This window comes from Thunnus maccoyii, chromosome 3 (assembly GCF_910596095.1).
Source record: "Thunnus maccoyii chromosome 3, fThuMac1.1, whole genome shotgun sequence".
Lineage (NCBI taxonomy): Eukaryota > Metazoa > Chordata > Actinopteri > Scombriformes > Scombridae > Thunnus > Thunnus maccoyii.
The window spans coordinates 21563174-21582052 of NC_056535.1; the positions used below are offsets into that span (position 1 = coordinate 21563174).

Consider the following 18879-nt stretch of genomic DNA (forward strand, 5'->3'; position numbering starts at 1 on the left):
CACTAGTATAGTACAACTGAGGATGTGTTTGACCAGGTATAAAATTAGCCTCTGTCTTTTTCTTTCTGAAGTTCTCTTTCTTTCTCACACTCACAAACACACATCACGCACGTTTCAATAACTCGCACCAGTGATTTTCAATGATGATGCTTACATACAAACACCTGCGACACACCAGAGACATGGATCAGAGCAAACATAATATGCTGTGGTACCAAACAGTAATTTAAAATTTCCCAGTTTTGGTGTTTTTGCTTTCAGTAAGGACACCCAGAAATAAGGGTAATATACTCTATTTGTATACAATACAGTATTATTAGTTGAAAGTAGTAGTATTGTATTAGTAGTTGTAAATGGTAGTATTTCACATTATGACAATCACCGATAACAATTGTTACACTTACTGTACATCAACTAAACCTTGTATTGGTACATGATAGTTAGGTTTATATTATTTATCTCACTTTACAAGATGGTATGTATCTGAGCTGCCTGGCAGGTAAGGAGCCATACAGTGGCTGGCGGTGCCTGGCAGACACATAGAACTGGGCACCAGCACCAGTGACCACTAGATATGTGGACTGTAGTCATCCAGGAAAATGGCTGCAATGACTGCACACACATATTGTAGAAGACTCTACATAACATCTTGGTTTCGACCTCTGTATCTAATGCATTTTTACATAAATGCTAAGCTTGTATATACTTGCAAGGAATGATAATGTCAGAGCTTAGATGGCAATTGTCTGTCACTATTCCACGTGATAGGGATGACTAAAATGGAGCGAAGCTTGGGGACTGGTTCAGGCAGATGACTGGAGCCTGCTGCGACTTTCATATGACACACTGTAATCATTGGAACGTACAGTACATCCAATACACCCTTTGTATTAGAGCATGTGTTTAAGCTGTCTGTGCTTCACTCATTCTTTTGATTTTGATTGTCTGAAAACTGCTGTAACTGTTGCAATCACCTGCAGCTACTGCAGTACTTCACTCCAACCCAGCATCTGCCTGTGGGATCTGAGTCTAAAGGTGTTAGTGTGTTTAAAATGAAGTATTTTGTGTTTGACCACGTCTAAAGGCAAACGTTTTTATAACTGTTAAAGAGCCACAAAGGAAGGTGGGGTGAGAAGCCTGCTGTCATGAGAATGAAGGAGCTCAGCCAGGTCAGCCAGCTGAACTGAACAGAACAGGGAAAAAAGTCTTTTCCCCTCCAGCTGCTTGCCCCTGCTTCCTCCTCAACATCCTCATTTTAGACAGAAAAGTTGAAAACCCTGCCTGCTCTCATACTTTGCAAACCTGGCCTGTTGCTGTGCAAAGTGTACAGATTGTTAATTTGTCAATTCAGTGGTCAAAGTGAAGGTTTCAGACCCTGCTAGATGACCTACAGGGTCACTTTGTTTGAAGCACACTGGCCTACATTCATTTCCCTGGGGATAATGTTATTACTGTCACTCCCCAGTCTCTTCTGACTTGAGCTTGGTGCGTCCTTTTGGGCAGTGATGAAGTCAGAGCCTACACCAAATATCAACTGCATTCTTCATTCACACCTGCTCTTTTTGATGAGTTATCTAACTGCAAAATGCCAGATTCATATAAGCAGTAAGACAAAGTAAAACTGTAAAGAAACAACAATATTGCACAGAATCAAAGTATTAGATATCAGCTATCTTGAGGGTATTAGGACGACTGGAGGAGATGTGACCTTGGTGTTTATGTCAAAAAAGAGAATTCAATTCTTCTTGTTAGTGTTTCAAGTATAAACAAGTATAATATAAATAGAGCAAACAGAGCTTTATGTTGAAGAAAACAAAGATCAGAATATTTTGAGATTATAGGACTGTACTGTACATTCTTACGCTCTTTATTATGTGCCTTGTCAAGATTTTTACTTAATTGCTCCTTCAAAAATTCTTTGAAATAATGATGTCTACACATTCTGTACTTCTGTCTTTCTGTGCATTTCGTGATGGTTCAGCGATCATTTGGATTACGACAACTGTAGGCTAACTACTGCATAACAGCGGGGAGATGGATGGTGCATTGTGACTGGGAGGGTTTGGCTGTCAGCCAGGACATCTATAGTGTCACTGTTGGCACAGCTCTCAGCGCAGGTGTCACAAAGATCTTACTGTGACGAGAACCATTTTGTCAGTAACCATCAGCTAAGTTTACAGAGAACATCTCTTGCGATGATGGAGCTGATTGCATATTCATTTCTACTTATGTAATAAATTGAGCATTAACATAACACTGAGCTGGTCAATGCCATGCAAAGCCATCTCACTCAACAATGCAGAAAGCATATTTGAAGAGCATTTCCATACCTTTTAAACCAGTGCTTGTAGCTATACAAAGAGTCAAATCCATTTAACAAATAAAATTGGTATTTGTAGTTTCCACAATTAACTCATTATGTATTTTCAGGATTGACTTGTAAAAAAATCCTTTTTTGTGCATTTAAAACTGAATTTTCCCACAATGACCACTCCTCCAATAGAAGGATTGCATGACACAGACATTATAATCTATAGGTCTTTATTTATTTTTGCAGATAACATATATTGCAATCATGCTTTTTCATATAACACCATCTAAAGACATTTATTATATTTTTTACATAGAATATTTTACATTAGGCCCATGAAACAGCTAGAAATATACAAAACAATATTCTCTGACTAGACATTTCTATTACATTATTATTATCATCTTCATTATTACTCTATTCTGTTATTGTAATTATAATTTTTACAGTTGAGAGAGATATGTGCTTTAGTTTCTGAGATAATAATATTATTGCAGAAAACAGCAAATAATATCACATTTTGTTCAACATTTAGACAAAAGAAAAGAAAAACTCAGGTTGTACGGACATTCACAGATACATGTATTACACAGTCCAGTTTACAACATCATTCAAGAGAGAAAACTGCAGTATTGGTAACTTTATACAAAATTCACGGAACCCTTTGTCATTGCACATTTTAATTTACATATCATTGAAAAAAAAAACATAAAGAAAAGAAAAAAATGGGACTGGTTCAACCTGATTCCTGCCGCATGTAGCTGCCACAGAAGCAAATTTTCTTCTTTATAGATCCTCCTTTATAGTAATACAGTTATATCTGTGGTCTCTCACAAAGTCAGCTTCTACAGTTATATTTTTATATTGCCGAACAAGCTTGATATGTAATAATAGGTTTTCCTTTGCCCTATGAAAAGGAGTAGTTTCAGTGGTGTTGGCCTATGTAGCATCTGGCTATGTCCTGTTGTGTTAACAGTACTTTTGTCTTGACTCAGCCAAAGTGTCTCTCTCCTCGTTTGATATTGGAAATCTGCACTTGCCACAGGATAGAAACGCACTAAGGCTTCTACTAAAATGAGTAAAGGCTGTCACAGTTCATTTACACTGAAAGAAATTATGCTAGCAAAATAGCACACAAAAAACAGTTTGATTCAGCTTTTGAGAGTGCCTAAGTATGTATGTCAAATGTTTTATAGTCTTTATACTGATTTGTGTGCTCATGTTTTGTTGGTACTTAAGGTAGCATGTTGGATTCACGGAAGGAAAAAAAATGACGGAAATTTGACGACATTTACTCTTGTTTTTAAAATATAGCATTAATTATTTCAGTGTATCATGGTAGTATCTGAGAGAATTTAGTCAGATCCACCTTTGTTCCTGAGGAGTGGGTTACTAAATAGATTTACAAGTAAACGGTTTCAGTCAGAATAGTGGTTGCTATCATAGAAATCCATCAAAACAGCCTATTCTTTCTCAGTGTTCAAAATATAGATGTGAGTAAGTGTTGTGGCTTATTATTGCAACACAACTCTTTCTCTCCTCTTAACTGGTTGTCAGGAGAAATTTTCCAAATATGCCCTCTGGCAGAAATACTGTACACACAGTGGGACTTCTCTAATGGCTACACCTTTAAAGGGTGTTAGAGGTGGTAGTGCACAGATCCAAATTGTGCTTGTAGGTGGATGCCATATTAACTACCCTGTTGCTCTATAGTGAGGCATGGTGGGATTTTGAATTCATAATTTATATACTCAGAGGGTCAATTGCCTGCATCAATCTTTTAAACTTGAGTATAATTTTGGTCCTTCTCACTCTCACATATAGAAAATGACCTAAAAATGATTCTACAAAAAAGATTCAGACAACATACAAAGTTATTGTTCTTTAGAAAACAAAGAAACAATTATAACAGTCTCTTGCTATGTATCCTATGTAAGTTATTTTTGCTGTTGTCACGGGTTTCAATCGAGCCAAAAGAGGTTGGACGCTTCAAATTCCATACTGTACTTGTGCTTTTCAAAGGTAGCCCCAGACATGGGTGGTAAACATTTCAGGTGAACTGCAGGATCCTGCAAGGAAGTGATAGTCTGGCTAAATTATATTTTACACATATAAGCAGATTTGGCCTTACCTGTTGCACATTCCCATATTGTCTTTGCCTTAAATGTTTTCAATATTGAAATTTTCACTTTACAAACTTTCAAATTGCATTTTTTCACCTACTACACTGCATTCATTTTAATGTATTTTTATTTCATGTACAAGCAAAATGCATTTAACCAATAATTTCTTTGTACAGTAATTGTAGTTTAGTAGATTAATTAATATCTTCAAAGTAGCACAATACTATTGAATCAACGCGGGCCTCCAAATTTAAATTATATATTCAATATACAGTAATTTCCTAAGTCACATTTTCTCTTCTAAAAAGACTAACTTTTTTGCATAATGAAATTCATAATTACACAACAACTTTGTTGGGTAGTTTGTTTCTCCTCATAAGTTTTATAACTCTGTATTATACAAATAAACAAACAGAAAAACCCCTAAAAATAACTGTGTAATCAGGTTGGTCTCACGTGTCCCCAGGAGGTAGGTGAATAAAAGCAGACATGGAAGTCTGGTGGTCGTTCCCAACCTTGATTACGTTTCTTCTGTGTAGAGCGCCCGTCTGGCCGTCGAGACAGAGAGACAGGAAGAAATTTCTAGATGTAGGCTTCCTCGTTGGCAGGGTTCTGATTCTGGTTTTCTGTCTGCTGGTCCGGGCCGTTTTCCTGAGCCTTCACCAGCACCGAAGGCTTGATCATCATCCGCAGACGCTGAAAAGGAGAAGCATAAAGATGAGCCGTAACCTCAATGGTGTCACACAGCTGAAAGATGCGCTGGTGTTGTTTAAATTACAATAAAACACTGTCAGCAGGAACCGAATAGATGCAAAGTTTGTGATCAAACCCATAAGCTGTGACAAAACGCACCAGCTACACAGCTGTGAGCTTGATGAATGCACCGCCTCAGGCTCAGAGTGTAAACATCTTCTACAAGATACTCTCAGAAAAGACATTTATACATTCTCACCGATGTGATACATCATTATATGGATGAGTACCGCTTGAGATACGGCTGATAAAGTAAAATAAAAGCTACTAACAAAAGATTCATGGGCCAAATCACCCAAAACTTGGTGAATCTTCCAAATGATCTGAACTATGGACAGTGTTGGACTCGAGGTCAGCGTCACAGTAGGCATTTATATCGAGTGTTTGTGAAACTACGTGTCCGCCTGGGTGCAGAGCACTAATCAGCTGGCTGATTGCTACAATTAGACAATCAGCTGGTACTGTAGGATCTGACACCTGCACATCGCCTCTGACAGCCTCTATTGCACTGCCTGCAATTATGGCCCATTTACTCTGTCAGTGCTGGCTATAAAGCTATATCTGTCACTAGGGGCCGTATAGATGTACGGTTATTATTCAGTGCATTGTGGATGACTGCAAATCAAAAAGCTCTTAATGTAAATGGCATGCCGGAAAAGGTATTATCTGCCATTGATTAAGATCATCATGTCAATAAAAATGTATGAATGCACCATTCTGCCGCATACAAGTGCATGCAATTTACTGAGAAGTCGGTGACTGGTTTAGCAAAAAAGGCATCTAAAATTGTTTAACTGAACCAATTAGAAACTCTATTTTACTAATCCTTTTATCACTGTGCTAGTCCTCATGGCAATTATCACATCATTACCCAGCATGCCTATATGTTTGCTCATTAGAATAGCAATGAATCACAGTGCTACAGTGCAGTTATAACACACAGAATGAAATCACAGTGGGCAACGCCGAGTATTTTAACATTGAATGTGAAGTCTTTTTGCTGCTGTACTGCTGTCAGCGCCAGACATTATGTAAATGTTGAATGTGTAAGTGAAAATTATATAAATCCTGGGTCAGTGTATTGTGGTAAATGTACTGGTGCCAGATTATGTTGGTAAAAACAACTCCAGGGTGTCCAGAAATATTAATCTGACCCATCTTCTGTTTGTTAAAACTGATCTCTTTCTTCAAATCCTCGGGGCCTGTGTTTCACATTTACATTACTTTTTGTGCACATGGCCATCAAGCTAAAGTGACCATGGCATAGTTTTACATATACGGATTAAATCATTCTCAATACAGACCTCATTTACATTACTTTATCCTCACACACCATCAGCACACTTCAAATTTAGCCCTGTGCTCCTGTGTTGGATTGGTCTACCATGTCTGTATGTAATAATAAAATTGATTAAAAAAAATCTTGAATACAAAGTAATCCACTTGAAACTCTGAACACAGAGCTTGCCTCACTGCCGACTACAGATTAATATTCAAACCAGCTAAAAGATGTTTGAAATGCTCAGTGGATGCAGTGATGCATATGGGAAATTGGTGGCTACATATCTGCAAAACAATAACCAGCAAACAAATGTGTAAGTACAGTAACATTTATTTTATGTGTATTTGTAAAGATTGTATTTAGATTTGCGGGTAAGTGCACTATTTGTTGTAAGCATCTTTAAACTGCACATGCTTTCTTTATATAATATGGTTTTATGGTGTATAATGCAAGTATTCGTTACAACTAAAATACAACTAAAAACAGACCAAACATTATTAACTGCATCAACTATTAGACTAAATCCACATTAATCTTACCTCTTTGTATGTGCCTTTGAGTGTGAGGAACATGTAGCCCATGTAGCCAGGGATGAGCATCATAGAGGAGAGGGCCATGCACCAGCCGACCCCTTGCCCCCAGGCTGGGAACACGTAGTCGCCCATGGTGAGGGGAACCATCTGCACTGCACTGAACAAGAACACTCCCTGGATACAAGAGACAAGGAAACAGATCTCAGCATCTCCATCATCATGCTCACAGACAGTTTGAACTGCAGAGCTGCACAATTGTTCAACTATGACAGACTTTTGTGTCTGTAAGATGTTAGCATGAGGTTTCGGTCTCAAATGACCTTTGGCCAAAACTACACTTTTAAGCATTGTAATTGTCTTGTAATAAGGTATAACTGTAATGCTATTTAATTATGGAAGTTAATGGAGGTTAATAATGCCAAACATTAGCTAGATGGCACAGTTAAAATAATTAGATTGCTTTTGGTTTTGTGCACATGGCCATCAAGCTAAAGTGACCATAAGGACATATAAGGATTAAATCATTCTCAATACAGACCTCATAAACCTGCATATTGTCCTTGATGGGGTGTTATTTCCCTGTTAGTGTCTGGTACATTGTTGGTTAAATCCTGAATGTTTCCCAAAGATAATACTTACAGCCACAATGAGCGGAGTGAAAACGACCCAGCAGGCCTTCCACCACAGACAGGGCCTGTAGCCAACCATTTCCTCAATGTTGTCATAGAATTTGTTCACACCTGGAAGCAAAAATGAAGCATCATGAATACTGATACCCATTAAGTCTGCAACAAAAGACAGAAATGTTTATTCTGTTTTTATATGGAAATAATATCCTTAAGAAGATTACTGAGACATAAGTGTGACTCACCATAGAACCATGAAATTGAGATGCACTCAAAGAAGACCAGGAAGAGCAGGCACATCCCACTAGCTGAGTAGTAGTCAAATAGTTTGAACACGTACAGACCGCCCTGCAAAAGCAAAGAAGAGTAAAACAAGAAGAAAAGAAGAAGTAAGACATATGAAGGACATGGGGGGGAAACATAGAAGAAGCAATTATAGTATTGGATGTGAAGGACAGTACTAAACTGGTCAAGTGGAATAACATCAAGGGCGAGAGCACCAGCAGCTGTGGCTGGTGAGAGTTAGTGACGTCTCATTGGTGAGGACAGAATTAGTGGGTAAGCCTTCGTCATAGAAACTGTGTAACATGCAGCACAGGCAGGACCAGTGTAGATCAAACATGTATGAAACACTTCTTGTCTGTCCATAATCTCTTGCCCCCATCAGGCCATTATGGGGACCAGCTCAAAGAGATCTGCTACAGTTCATCAACTCCTTCTCTGTGAAGCTTGATATACTTTATACAGCCTGGAGCAGCGATTAGTGTAACTGCCTCATTGTAGCGTGGCTGTGCATGATGGGAATCCAGTGTGGCAGAAGTAGAGGGACAATGCACGGTCTTCGAGTGTCATTGGCAAATGTGACCTTGGCCTACAGTGGTTTTGTCATTTTTAGCTTGCAAGTAGATGGACACAGAATCATCTTTGCAAACTTTTCGCCAACTTTTGGTTTCTTCACTTATTCTTCTTGAATTTTTACTTTTGTTTCAAATTGCAACCAAACTTCTACTGTGTGTTGTGCAGCAGTAACGGTAGTAATTTTGTTGGGCATGTTTTACAAAAACTAGTAAGGGAAAATACATTAAACATCTCTTTTGACAAGAGACGACCTTGTTAATATATGGTTCAACTACAGCAGCATTTTATCGGATAGGAAGTATTGAATGCAAGTCAACAGAGCAGGACAGAAGCATCCTAATGAAGATCATTCATTCGTTCATAGTTCATAATACATAAGTGTATGTCTGTAGACAAATAACTGTATGTTTGTAGATCAATACAATTAATCATAGATTCTAATTTGTACTTCAATACAAAATCATCAAACTAAGTTTGTGATTAAAAGGCATCATCATGGTAAAATTCGAATAATCAGGTAGAATGGCAGATGTTTCTCTTTAAAATCTTTAATTAGAGACATAATTGGTTTAAAAGTAACTAATCAGATTGAATTGTTGTAGTGTGTATCCACCCTTGGGAATTTGTCTTTACAGACAGAGCTCATTCACTATCTTGGTTGTGGATGTTGATAAATAATGAAATAATAAGACTAAAGGTTGTTGTTGAGAGCAATCAAATACCTACAATTTTGTTATGAAATGAGAAATGTGAAGTTTGTCCTGAGGGTGGTGCTATATGTAAGATTGTGGGTTCATTAAAAGCAAAAAGCAGAGCATGAATGTTGTAAAAACATTTCATAGCAATCTGCCAGTTACATTACGAGATATTCGATGTGCAAAGGCACTAAATAATAGCTCAGGTGTTCACTAAAATCATTAGGAATCAGATGCTGAGACATCTTGCTCTGGACTAAGTGGAAGTGAAACTGAATCATGACTGTAAACCCATTTCATGTTGTTTCATGTTTGCAAACTGAAACATGATGTTAAATGACCTGAACCACATTGGATAGGAACTACAGTCGCAGAGGGAGTGTGACCCCTCGATCTCTGATTCTCTGCAGATTTCATATTACATCTACTTGGCGAGCTAACAACCTCGCTGAGTAAACAGTCTTGTAGTTTACTATAGGTCAGCTGCTGGGGGTCTGACCACTGGTGTTCTCTGGGAAGCTTACAAGTCTGTGGAAAATGTTTTATTACGTGATTTTTTTATTGTGTGATAGTGTTCCTGAACTAACTACCCAAATGACATCTTAGAGATATGGTATATTATCCAGCCAGAAACAAGTATTTACCTGTGTGATGTTAGACAGTCCAATGATGTAAGAAACAAGGCAGACGACCGCAATAAAGATCTCTCTGCGTTTTCGGAGAATATGAGGGAATTCATCAACCAGTGCAGTGATGAAGCCTTCCACAGTGCAGAACTGGAGAGATTGTAGAGTCATGTCAAAACTCAGTTACATAATAGACTGTTGTCACAATAAAAACATTAGGGCAATCACAAGGTTTAGAACTTACATGAGTGAATGTTATTGAATGTTATTTGAATATAATTTAATGTTACAGTAATGTTTACGGCGGTTGAAACAATAGAATCCTGCTCTTAAACGTGACAAAAGCACTTTTATATGTCCTTGGCTTAAACAAAAGCATTTATGGTCCCAAAACTTCAACTGAGACCATTTTTGTTTGATTATCTTTACCTGGCTGTCGATTCCCAGCATCAGCAGCATGGAGAAAAAGAGGATGGCCCAGAGGGGAGAGATGGGCAGCTGGGTGACGGCCTCAGGATAAGCCAAAAATGCCAGGCCAGGTCCTGACAAAAGACAAAAATTATAGATATTGTGACCTTGTGACTAATAAAATATGAGTTCCATGACTATAAGAAAAGAAAAAAAAGGTTTTTAGTCCCATTGTCCACTCAGCTATAATGATAGCACTGTAACTGTGACACGGGATAAAACAAGAGGGAGCAAAAAATGTAAGTCCAAAGTGTCCTTGGGAGAAAGAAGTGTGAGTGTTGAATGTCAAACTTGAGTATTTAGAAAGGACAGCAAGTTTTGCAAATGACTGCGCAATTTTTCCTTTCATTAAACCCAGAAATCAGAGCTGTCATGTAGCTGCAGAGTTAAACCTTCCCTACTTTCCTTCTGACTGAAGGAATAACACATTTTGCAATTTCAAGAGCTAATTTTTGCACAGTCGCACGTATCTCTTGTGTCTATTGTCATTATCGAGTTTCATCATTGATTGCAATTACCTGAGGCTGCCACATCAGCGATGGGTCTCTTTGTTACATTGGACATGAATCCCACGATGGAGAAAATGACAAAGCCAGCGAACATGCTGGTGAAGGAGTTGATGCAGCAGACAATGACAGAATCTCTGTAGGGGAGAGACAAAGCACAAGGCAGCCATTGTCATGCCTATATCAATTCCTTATCAACCCGTCACACATTGTCGAGAGGGGTGGGGGGAAAGGGAGGGTGGAAAGCCATTTTGCATCCTGCAGTAGCACAGCAGCTGAATACATTTATATTAACCCGTTCTTTTAAAATGGCAGTGAGCTCCAGCAGTTTGAAAATAGTCGGAACTATACTGTAGATGTATGCAGGCGGGCTGCTGACCAGTATTTACTCTACAAAAGTGAAAGTGGCTGAGGCAAACCAAACGTCTGTGTCAATGAGTGTAAAACAGAGGATAGAGCCAAAATAATCAAACAACTGATACAGCTGGAGTCCCAAAATAGAAGGTGCAGTAGACACTATGTTGCCAGGAAACCAAAAATAATCCCAGGAAGAGACATCTGCACAGTCTCCTTAAAAAAAGGATGAAAAGGATGTGAGTGACCAGTGTTGGAGCAGTAAAATTTCATCTGATGAGATATTTAATTCATGAGGAAATCAACTAAAATAATTTCATGAATCACCTACCTGTATACGTTGTTATTGAAGGTATTGTAGCTGCCAAGAGCAATCAGAGAGCCTAATCCCAGCCCATAGGAAAAGAAGATCTGAGTGGCAGCATCCAGCCACACCTGACACAGTGAGAGAGTAGAAAAGACATTTAAATAACCAGATGTGCAGAAATCATGCTGAATAGAGATAATAATAGAAAAATACGGATATTTATTTACTGCTGATATGACCTTTTTCATCATTTTGAGCCAATGTAACAGGCTGGGCATATCAAGCCATGTGCACAAATGTATTTTGTCTCTTGTAAACCTTTGATATAATGGAAGGAATTGGGACAAATACTTATTCCAGGTAGTTCTAACACCTACATGTCTTCTTATACTTGCTCTTATCTTATCCACTCTGATCCCATTGCATCCCATCTTGTCACACTCAATTCAGTGAGACCTCGCCTCACCTCACCTCACCACACCTCACTACATTGTCCACTTGAGCTTTAATGATGACAGCGGAGTCCTTCTTTTAACAATGAAACACACGTTACTTAAAAATCAGCACTAGTTTTTGCTCTGGACACAGATTTATTTATCAGCCTAACTACTGGTGGTGCATTTCAACCCTCCTAAAACCTACATCAGTGTAATGAATAGAGATGCATCTATCAGAAGTCCCAATTTTTACATGTTTGGCACTACTTTCAAGGGAAATAACTGTGTGCTGGTGCACATCTGCTTCTACTATTTTGGTGTCCATGCAATTAAAAGTGATTGTTAAAGACCTTATCTGTGAGTGTTGGTACAGTATCAAGACTGTGCACTAAATAAGAATGTTTTTGGATAAGCTCTGCAAACACCATAATTACTTATTTCAATAGTCTCAGGCTAGAATTCAGGTTCTGTAAGGCACCACTAGAAAGGCCATTACTGTAGCCTGTAGAAAGCCAAAACACAACCCACTTGGGCTGAGCTTATCCTCTGCAGCCATCTTTATTTTGATGGTAAAGCTACTGTATAACTGTCACTAAACAGAAAAAGATTTTAGACATGTGGGCCTACAGAGTGAGAGAGCAGAGAGAGCAGAAAGCTTACCTCAGATTCCTTAAGTTTCTCAAAGTCAGGTGTGATATAGAAGAGGATTCCATCAAAGGCACCGGGTAGAGTGATGCCACGGCAAAACAGGATGAACAGCATGAAGTAAGGGTATGTGGCTGAGAAATACACCACCTGTGGGACACAAAGTCATTGTTAGAAAAAGAATATTGTCTAACCAAGCCAAAACTTTTAAAATCACACAGCTACTGAGCATTGCCTCGCAGGACACAGTATTTGTTCTGCGAGGCAACAAAACTGGACAAGAAGTGAAAACTGGTAAGTCGTTAAGCTTATCTTGAACAGCGTTACTGTAGCACCATCTCCACAGCACAGCACAGTGACCTAGTCAGCCATTCCCTGGAGGCAAGATGACCCCAGAATGGTTGGGTTCAGCACACTCCCAGCGCGCTATTTCCCTCCTTATTTGAACTAATTTTGCACTGTGCTATCAACACATTTCAGATTATTCATGATAAAATCTACTGAATAAGAGTGGAACCAGCTGAGATTCTGTCGTTGACACTGCTGTAAAAATCATGAAATTATTCAAACTCTGCTCTTGAAAGATGATGACTATGACATAAAAAATAAAATACATAAAAAAGACATAGACATTGATATGTTTGTAGCTCAGGTGTGGCTCTACAGAAGCCAAGTTTAGGCCTTTGGTTCCCTTTTTGGAAAATGTAGATGCTTGTGTTACTGTATGTAGGGTGCTCCGGATGAATAATGTTATATTGCTCCTTAAAGAAAAAGAAGAGTTGGTATTTTACTTAGTGTCACTCTAATGTTTAACTTGAGAGGTTGTAAAATTGTAATTTCAAATGGTTTTAAAATAAGTAAAGCTTAACAGTAAAGCTTGTTAAACCTTAAAAAAACATTTTATGTCAAACTTTAGCTCATCCTACACTAGTAAGAAACTAGAACAAATTGAAACTGGGTAAATAAAGGGTTAAGTGAAGTTATGTAATCGCAAACCCAGTAATATGAGCAATAGACCAACATGTCATCATGTCTTGTTGCAGTGAAATGATGCAAATTAAGTGGATTTTGTTTTTTCTCTTTGTTTTTTTGGGTTTTTTTGTCTTTGTGTTCTCCTTATACTTACTTTGCCAGTCCAGCTGACCCCCTTCCAGATGCAGAAATAGACCAGCACCCATGCAATGGCAAGTGTAATAGCCAATGGGATCCTGACCTCCCCAGGCTTCTCCAGACCATCGGTCAGCTGGTGCATGTTACGTCTGCAGGGAAAGAGTACAGTGGTCTTAATACGCAGCACAAATGCATTTCTGATCTCATACATGCAGCACGCATGGGTGCACGCACAAATATGCATACATGGGTCTGGATAATCACAAAGACCCTCTCCCTGGCTTTCTATTCTAACCACTAAAGCTTTTTTTTAAGGCACCACAGTCAAGGAAAGTCATGCTTGCATGCACACGTCTACACATGGGCACACACTATTTTTCTTCAGCTCATCAAATATTTTATTATTTCTTAAGCTTTGTTTGAGGCCATTTATGGTATGTGCACAATTTCCTCTTCTATGGGTAGATGGATATTAAAAGATTTGGTGAACTGGCCACATCAGACTCTGATCTTCATTATGCGCAGTGGGTGAGACGACCTTTATGTGTTGCTAAAATATGTTCACTATAGTGAAGTATTATTGTGATCTAAACAAACACTTATGTCCAGCTTACTCCCAGAACTCCACCACAGCGCTGGTTAGGTTGGTGGTGTCTACGATGCTGTAGTTGGTGTAACAGCGGTCTGTGTTCCAGGGATTGCCACAAGTCTGCCATGGCAGTTCCTGAAAATTAAAGAGAGAAAAAAAGAAAAAAGAATCACACAGACAGCTCTTTTTACTTGGACCACTCTCCCACCACCGGATCCCATTCTCTCTGGCTGTCGAGCAGCCAAGTCCATGATACTCATTCGGGACACTGAGATTTCATGCTTCCCTCAAAGAAGTGAATGCCTCATCCCGAAATGCATTTATCAATACCTTGTGTAAGGCGCTAATTATGTGGGAAAGGAAGTAATAAATGTCATACTCTATTAAGGGTTGTGCAACCTTATATAAGAGGTGCTGACAAACAGAACATGCTACTATGTAAAAATACAACCTGGGTTACTTAGTCTATGTAGGTGAATAGGCACTTTTTCAAACAGATTTATCAGGATTTTCTCCCCTAAACTTTCAAAAGGCATTCAAGTGCTATTATGCCCAGGGCACATGGCTAGATTTTTATATTTATACATTCAGGAACAGCATGACTATAAAGATCAAATACTCACAGTAGTGAAGGAATTGTACAGATAGTAAAGAGCCCAGGAAATGATTACAATGTAATAGATATTGAGCCAGAAGGACAGAACAGCAGCAGCCAGACCCACACCTGAAACAATGGGAGAAAAAAAAATTATTACCTTTGTCTTTTATTCAATTTGGCCTTCATGAAGCAGCCAATTAACATGAAAACATAGTTTAGAGCCTTGAGGATAGTGTAAAAGTAGCTTTTACCTTTGAACACTGGGGCCAGTTTCCACACTCCAAGCCCTCCAATAGAAGTGTACTGACCAAGAGCCGTCTCCAGAAAGAACAGGGGCATGCCAGCAAATATGAGGGTCAAAAAGTAGGGAATCAAGAAGGCCCCTGAATGAGAGTTGAGAGGTAAAGGTGTGTAAGTGAAGGTAAACCATAAATCTTTTAACATTCAACATAATCCAGATAAGATGTTTGGTAAAAGGAGTATTTGGTTTCACACTGCGCCCCAGATCACCGCGCAGGCTTTTGCTTGTGCGCTATTACGCATGAGGCTATGATGGAATGTAATAGATTTAAATTCATTTAATTTATAAAACCTCCCGGTGCAAACTGGCAGGTTTGGATCTCGAGACCTTTGCACTCCTTTTGGTGTATGGGGAAAGTGGAAAATTGCCAGAATTCCTGATTACCTCCTCCGTTTTTCCCACATAAATAAGGAAATCTCCAGACATTTCCGAGTCCGATTGCGTATCCGACACAAGAGAGAAGAAAGTCAAATTTCCCCCCCCATGTTTCTCTCTCGGGTATCTCCTTTTTCGTCTTCTGCACTTTCACCACCAAGGTTTTGGGTTTGTCGTTTGGCGTGGTGGTCGGCGCGTCGTTCACAGTCTCCGTTAAGACGTGTCCGTCCGAGGCTTTGGTCCCGTTGGTCGCCATGGTCACTGTGCGTGTCGGATAGTCCTGACCAGTGGAGAGGGGGGGGTTCAGCACCGGTCCAGGCAGACAGCAGCTTCTCTGTCCCGTACACCCAGCTCCAAGATAACAGCCGAGCAGAGACGAATAATCGGGGTGATGAGAGTGATCAGGAGCAGAAGCGGAGGCACCTTAGCAGCAGTCGAGACCCTGAAAACATAAATCAATATGTAAAGAGTTAAAAAAAATTCACAAAAAATCCATCAGTATTGAGAAGCCCTTAATTAGATTAGATACTTTTACTTGTTCCACATACAAATCTATTTATTTTAAATATATTAATAATAAGGGATTCGTTTAATTGATTTAGCCCCTTTTCAGATATTAACATTATATAAAATAAACTTTAATGATGCGAATTTGAATTTCAGTTATATGAAAGTGGAGTTATCTTTCCCCATTAAAGGAACTATCACTTGTTTTCTAGAAAAATAAAAAATAAGATTTTAAGATTTTAAGATTTTAAGATTGAATTGATATTGTGTTGGCCTGTGCTGAATTAGAGATTTTCAGCAAAGGCTAATCGTGTAAAATGATATTATTGTTGAAATATCATTTTACACGACTATTATGTATTCATCCATTTTAATTGCATGCATGACATTTCTTCAGGGGTTGGAAAGAAGAAAAAAAAAATCTGGCCCACGATCCGTGAACCCCACGGGATCAAATAAAGATTTCTCAAGCAATAAGAATCACTTTTAATTGCCTCCTGTGAATGCATGTTAGCAGAAATTTAGAGGCTGCTCTTGTGCTTGATTCATTATGCTTTAAATTCAATGGCCCACTTCCTACTGCTCCGGTACAAGAGAGCAGCAATTAAACACATTTAGGAGTCAGACGCGACGATAATGTCTAATGAATCACCTGGAGTGGCTTATAAATCACTGCAGTTTACAGACTGAAAGACATTTTCATGAAATATCCACAACACATAAAAAAAATTAATTACTTACTAATAATTATGGGCAATGTTAATGGAAAGAATTACACGATTGTACCAAATAACACCACCTTAGCAATGCATTTAAAAATATAAGTTATTTATTTTAAATCTATTTTTACTTTATTAAAATCTCAAATAAACGTCCGCTCATCAGAGTTGAGCAGATGAGACATGGAGCGCGCGCTGTGCGCTCCCATGCTCTCGTCACCTCTGTGTGCGTAATTGTGATGAGCAACACGAGGCAATATGGTCATATTCAGAGTTGTATTGTAAATATCATATTTTTATAAAATGCATTTTATATCAAATGTGTCATTAAATTTCCAGGTTCTTTAACATTTCAAATACACAAACCCCCTCAAGACAAATTGGGATTCAGTGAACAGAGAATTATGAGTACGTTTTTTCCCCCCATACATTACATAATTACATTTGACATATTTATAACATGTGGCTGCAGGACTGAAGGCTCAAACACGCTAATGACACTCATCAGATAAGTCTCTTGCGTCGCCATCAAGTGAAGTGCAGTCAAACAGCCGTGCGCAAATTCAGCGCATCTGCATATTCAACATTCCTCAGTGGTCCTCGTTTGTAAAAAAGTGTGTCAACAAAACAGAAATCTATCCCTAATTTATCCATACTGTAAAACATCATACTTACAATAAGATCCTTTTCCTTGCCAGATTGTTTCCCCGAAAATGGGAAAATCCGAATTTAAAAAAAAAAAGTTACTTCCTTGCACTTTCACAAAATAAAAACCAAAGATGAAAACTTTGCATCCGACGACAGCCAGCAATTATATGATCCTGAGGGGGGAGGATGGTGGACAAATGCGTCTTTGAGCGCGAGGTGCTGTCCTTAAAGGAGTGGTGCTGAAAGAGAGGAGGGGAGAGAAGACGGGGAAAGGAGCTGCCGCCGTCTGAGTTGAAGCGAGCAGGGACGTAACATGGAGCGCAGGATCCTCACTCTCATCTACATAGCGTCAATGTCACCTCAAAGTCGACCCTCCCCAACTCCAACATTTCCACCACTGAGATGGCAGCGGGTTTGAGAGAGGAGCATCCTCTTGTCTCAAGGTTTTATATCCTTACTCCTCTTTTTTTTTACATCAGCAAGTTCTCTCTCTCTCTCTCTCTCTCTCTCTCTCTCTCTCTCTCTCTCTCTCTCTCTCTCTCTCTCTCTCTCTCTCTATCTGTCACTCTCTCATTCTCTCTCTCTCTCTCTTTCTGACTCACTCAAGGGCCAGTTGATGCATATAGGCTTTATGGGTTACTTAACGTTTTGCCATGGTTTGCCTTTGCTATACGTTATTTCTAACAGAAAACTGAGATGTCTAGATCCCTTCAAGTAGCCATAAAACTGAACAAATAAGTGACACTTGTTCACCATCATCATGTTATACTTCCCAAAGCATACACAGATTGTGTAAAAAAAAAAAAAATACAGCCAGGCTATAGGGGTAAAAATAAGTCAGATGCAGCCACTCCAAAGTAGCAGATACAGAGGAAGATGCCAATGTGCTGCTCTAGCTCCTGGCAAAACATGATAAGAGGGTCCCAGCCAATAAAGGGAGTCAGGGTGTGTGAGATAAATTGAAAACTGTGCTTTATAATCTTCTTAGTCCGCTGTCTTCCAAAATGAAATACCCTTGTGGAACATCCCAAATGAGCAGCCTTAATGCAGACTTTAACTCCCACATCGAGATAAATTGTTAGGGTCTCACTGGGAGATTAGACTCTCACTGGATTTAACAGTTAAAGTTCGACTTGTGAAAATGAACAGGGATTAACCAATGTTTAAAAAAAAAAATCTACTTCTGCCCTTGGGAGTGACGGATATGTGTTTGATGAAAACTGTGATGGTGATATTTATTTTTTCTTCTTTTTCAAGTCGTCACTGTCGGGAAGCTGTTAGATGACATTTTATCATGACTTTTGATATTTTGGAGTCAAAACAGCTCTTTTTTAATGTCAAGTGACATCATACGCGATGTTGTTGTCACAGTTATAGATGCATTAAATGTTGGAGTGTGTCAAAAACGTCTAACATGTACCTACCTTCAACCATTTCCATTTTCCTATTCATTTGCTCCATTTCTTCTCTGTTTTCTTTTTTCCACATGTTCCCTATTTCTCCCACAA

At 38.9% G+C, this 18879-nt stretch overlaps 1 protein-coding gene across 1 annotated transcript; it reads right to left on the minus strand.

Moving 5' to 3' along the window:
• Window positions 1-4903: 4903 nt before the first annotated feature.
• On the minus strand, window positions 4904-17662 carry slc6a1b (solute carrier family 6 member 1b). Its single transcript, XM_042406208.1, has 15 exons — window positions 17399-17662; window positions 15507-15939; window positions 15073-15204; window positions 14847-14947; window positions 14249-14358; window positions 13651-13783; window positions 12540-12674; window positions 11467-11570; window positions 10794-10918; window positions 10237-10349; window positions 9826-9957; window positions 7874-7976; window positions 7642-7742; window positions 7009-7176; window positions 4904-5130 (listed from the first exon to the last, which is right to left on the minus strand). The coding sequence occupies exons 2-15, from the start codon at window positions 15751-15753 to the stop codon at window positions 5017-5019; spliced, it is 1818 nt and encodes a 605-aa protein (XP_042262142.1). The 5' UTR covers window positions 15754-15939; window positions 17399-17662; the 3' UTR covers window positions 4904-5016.
• Window positions 17663-18879: the final 1217 nt, after the last annotated feature.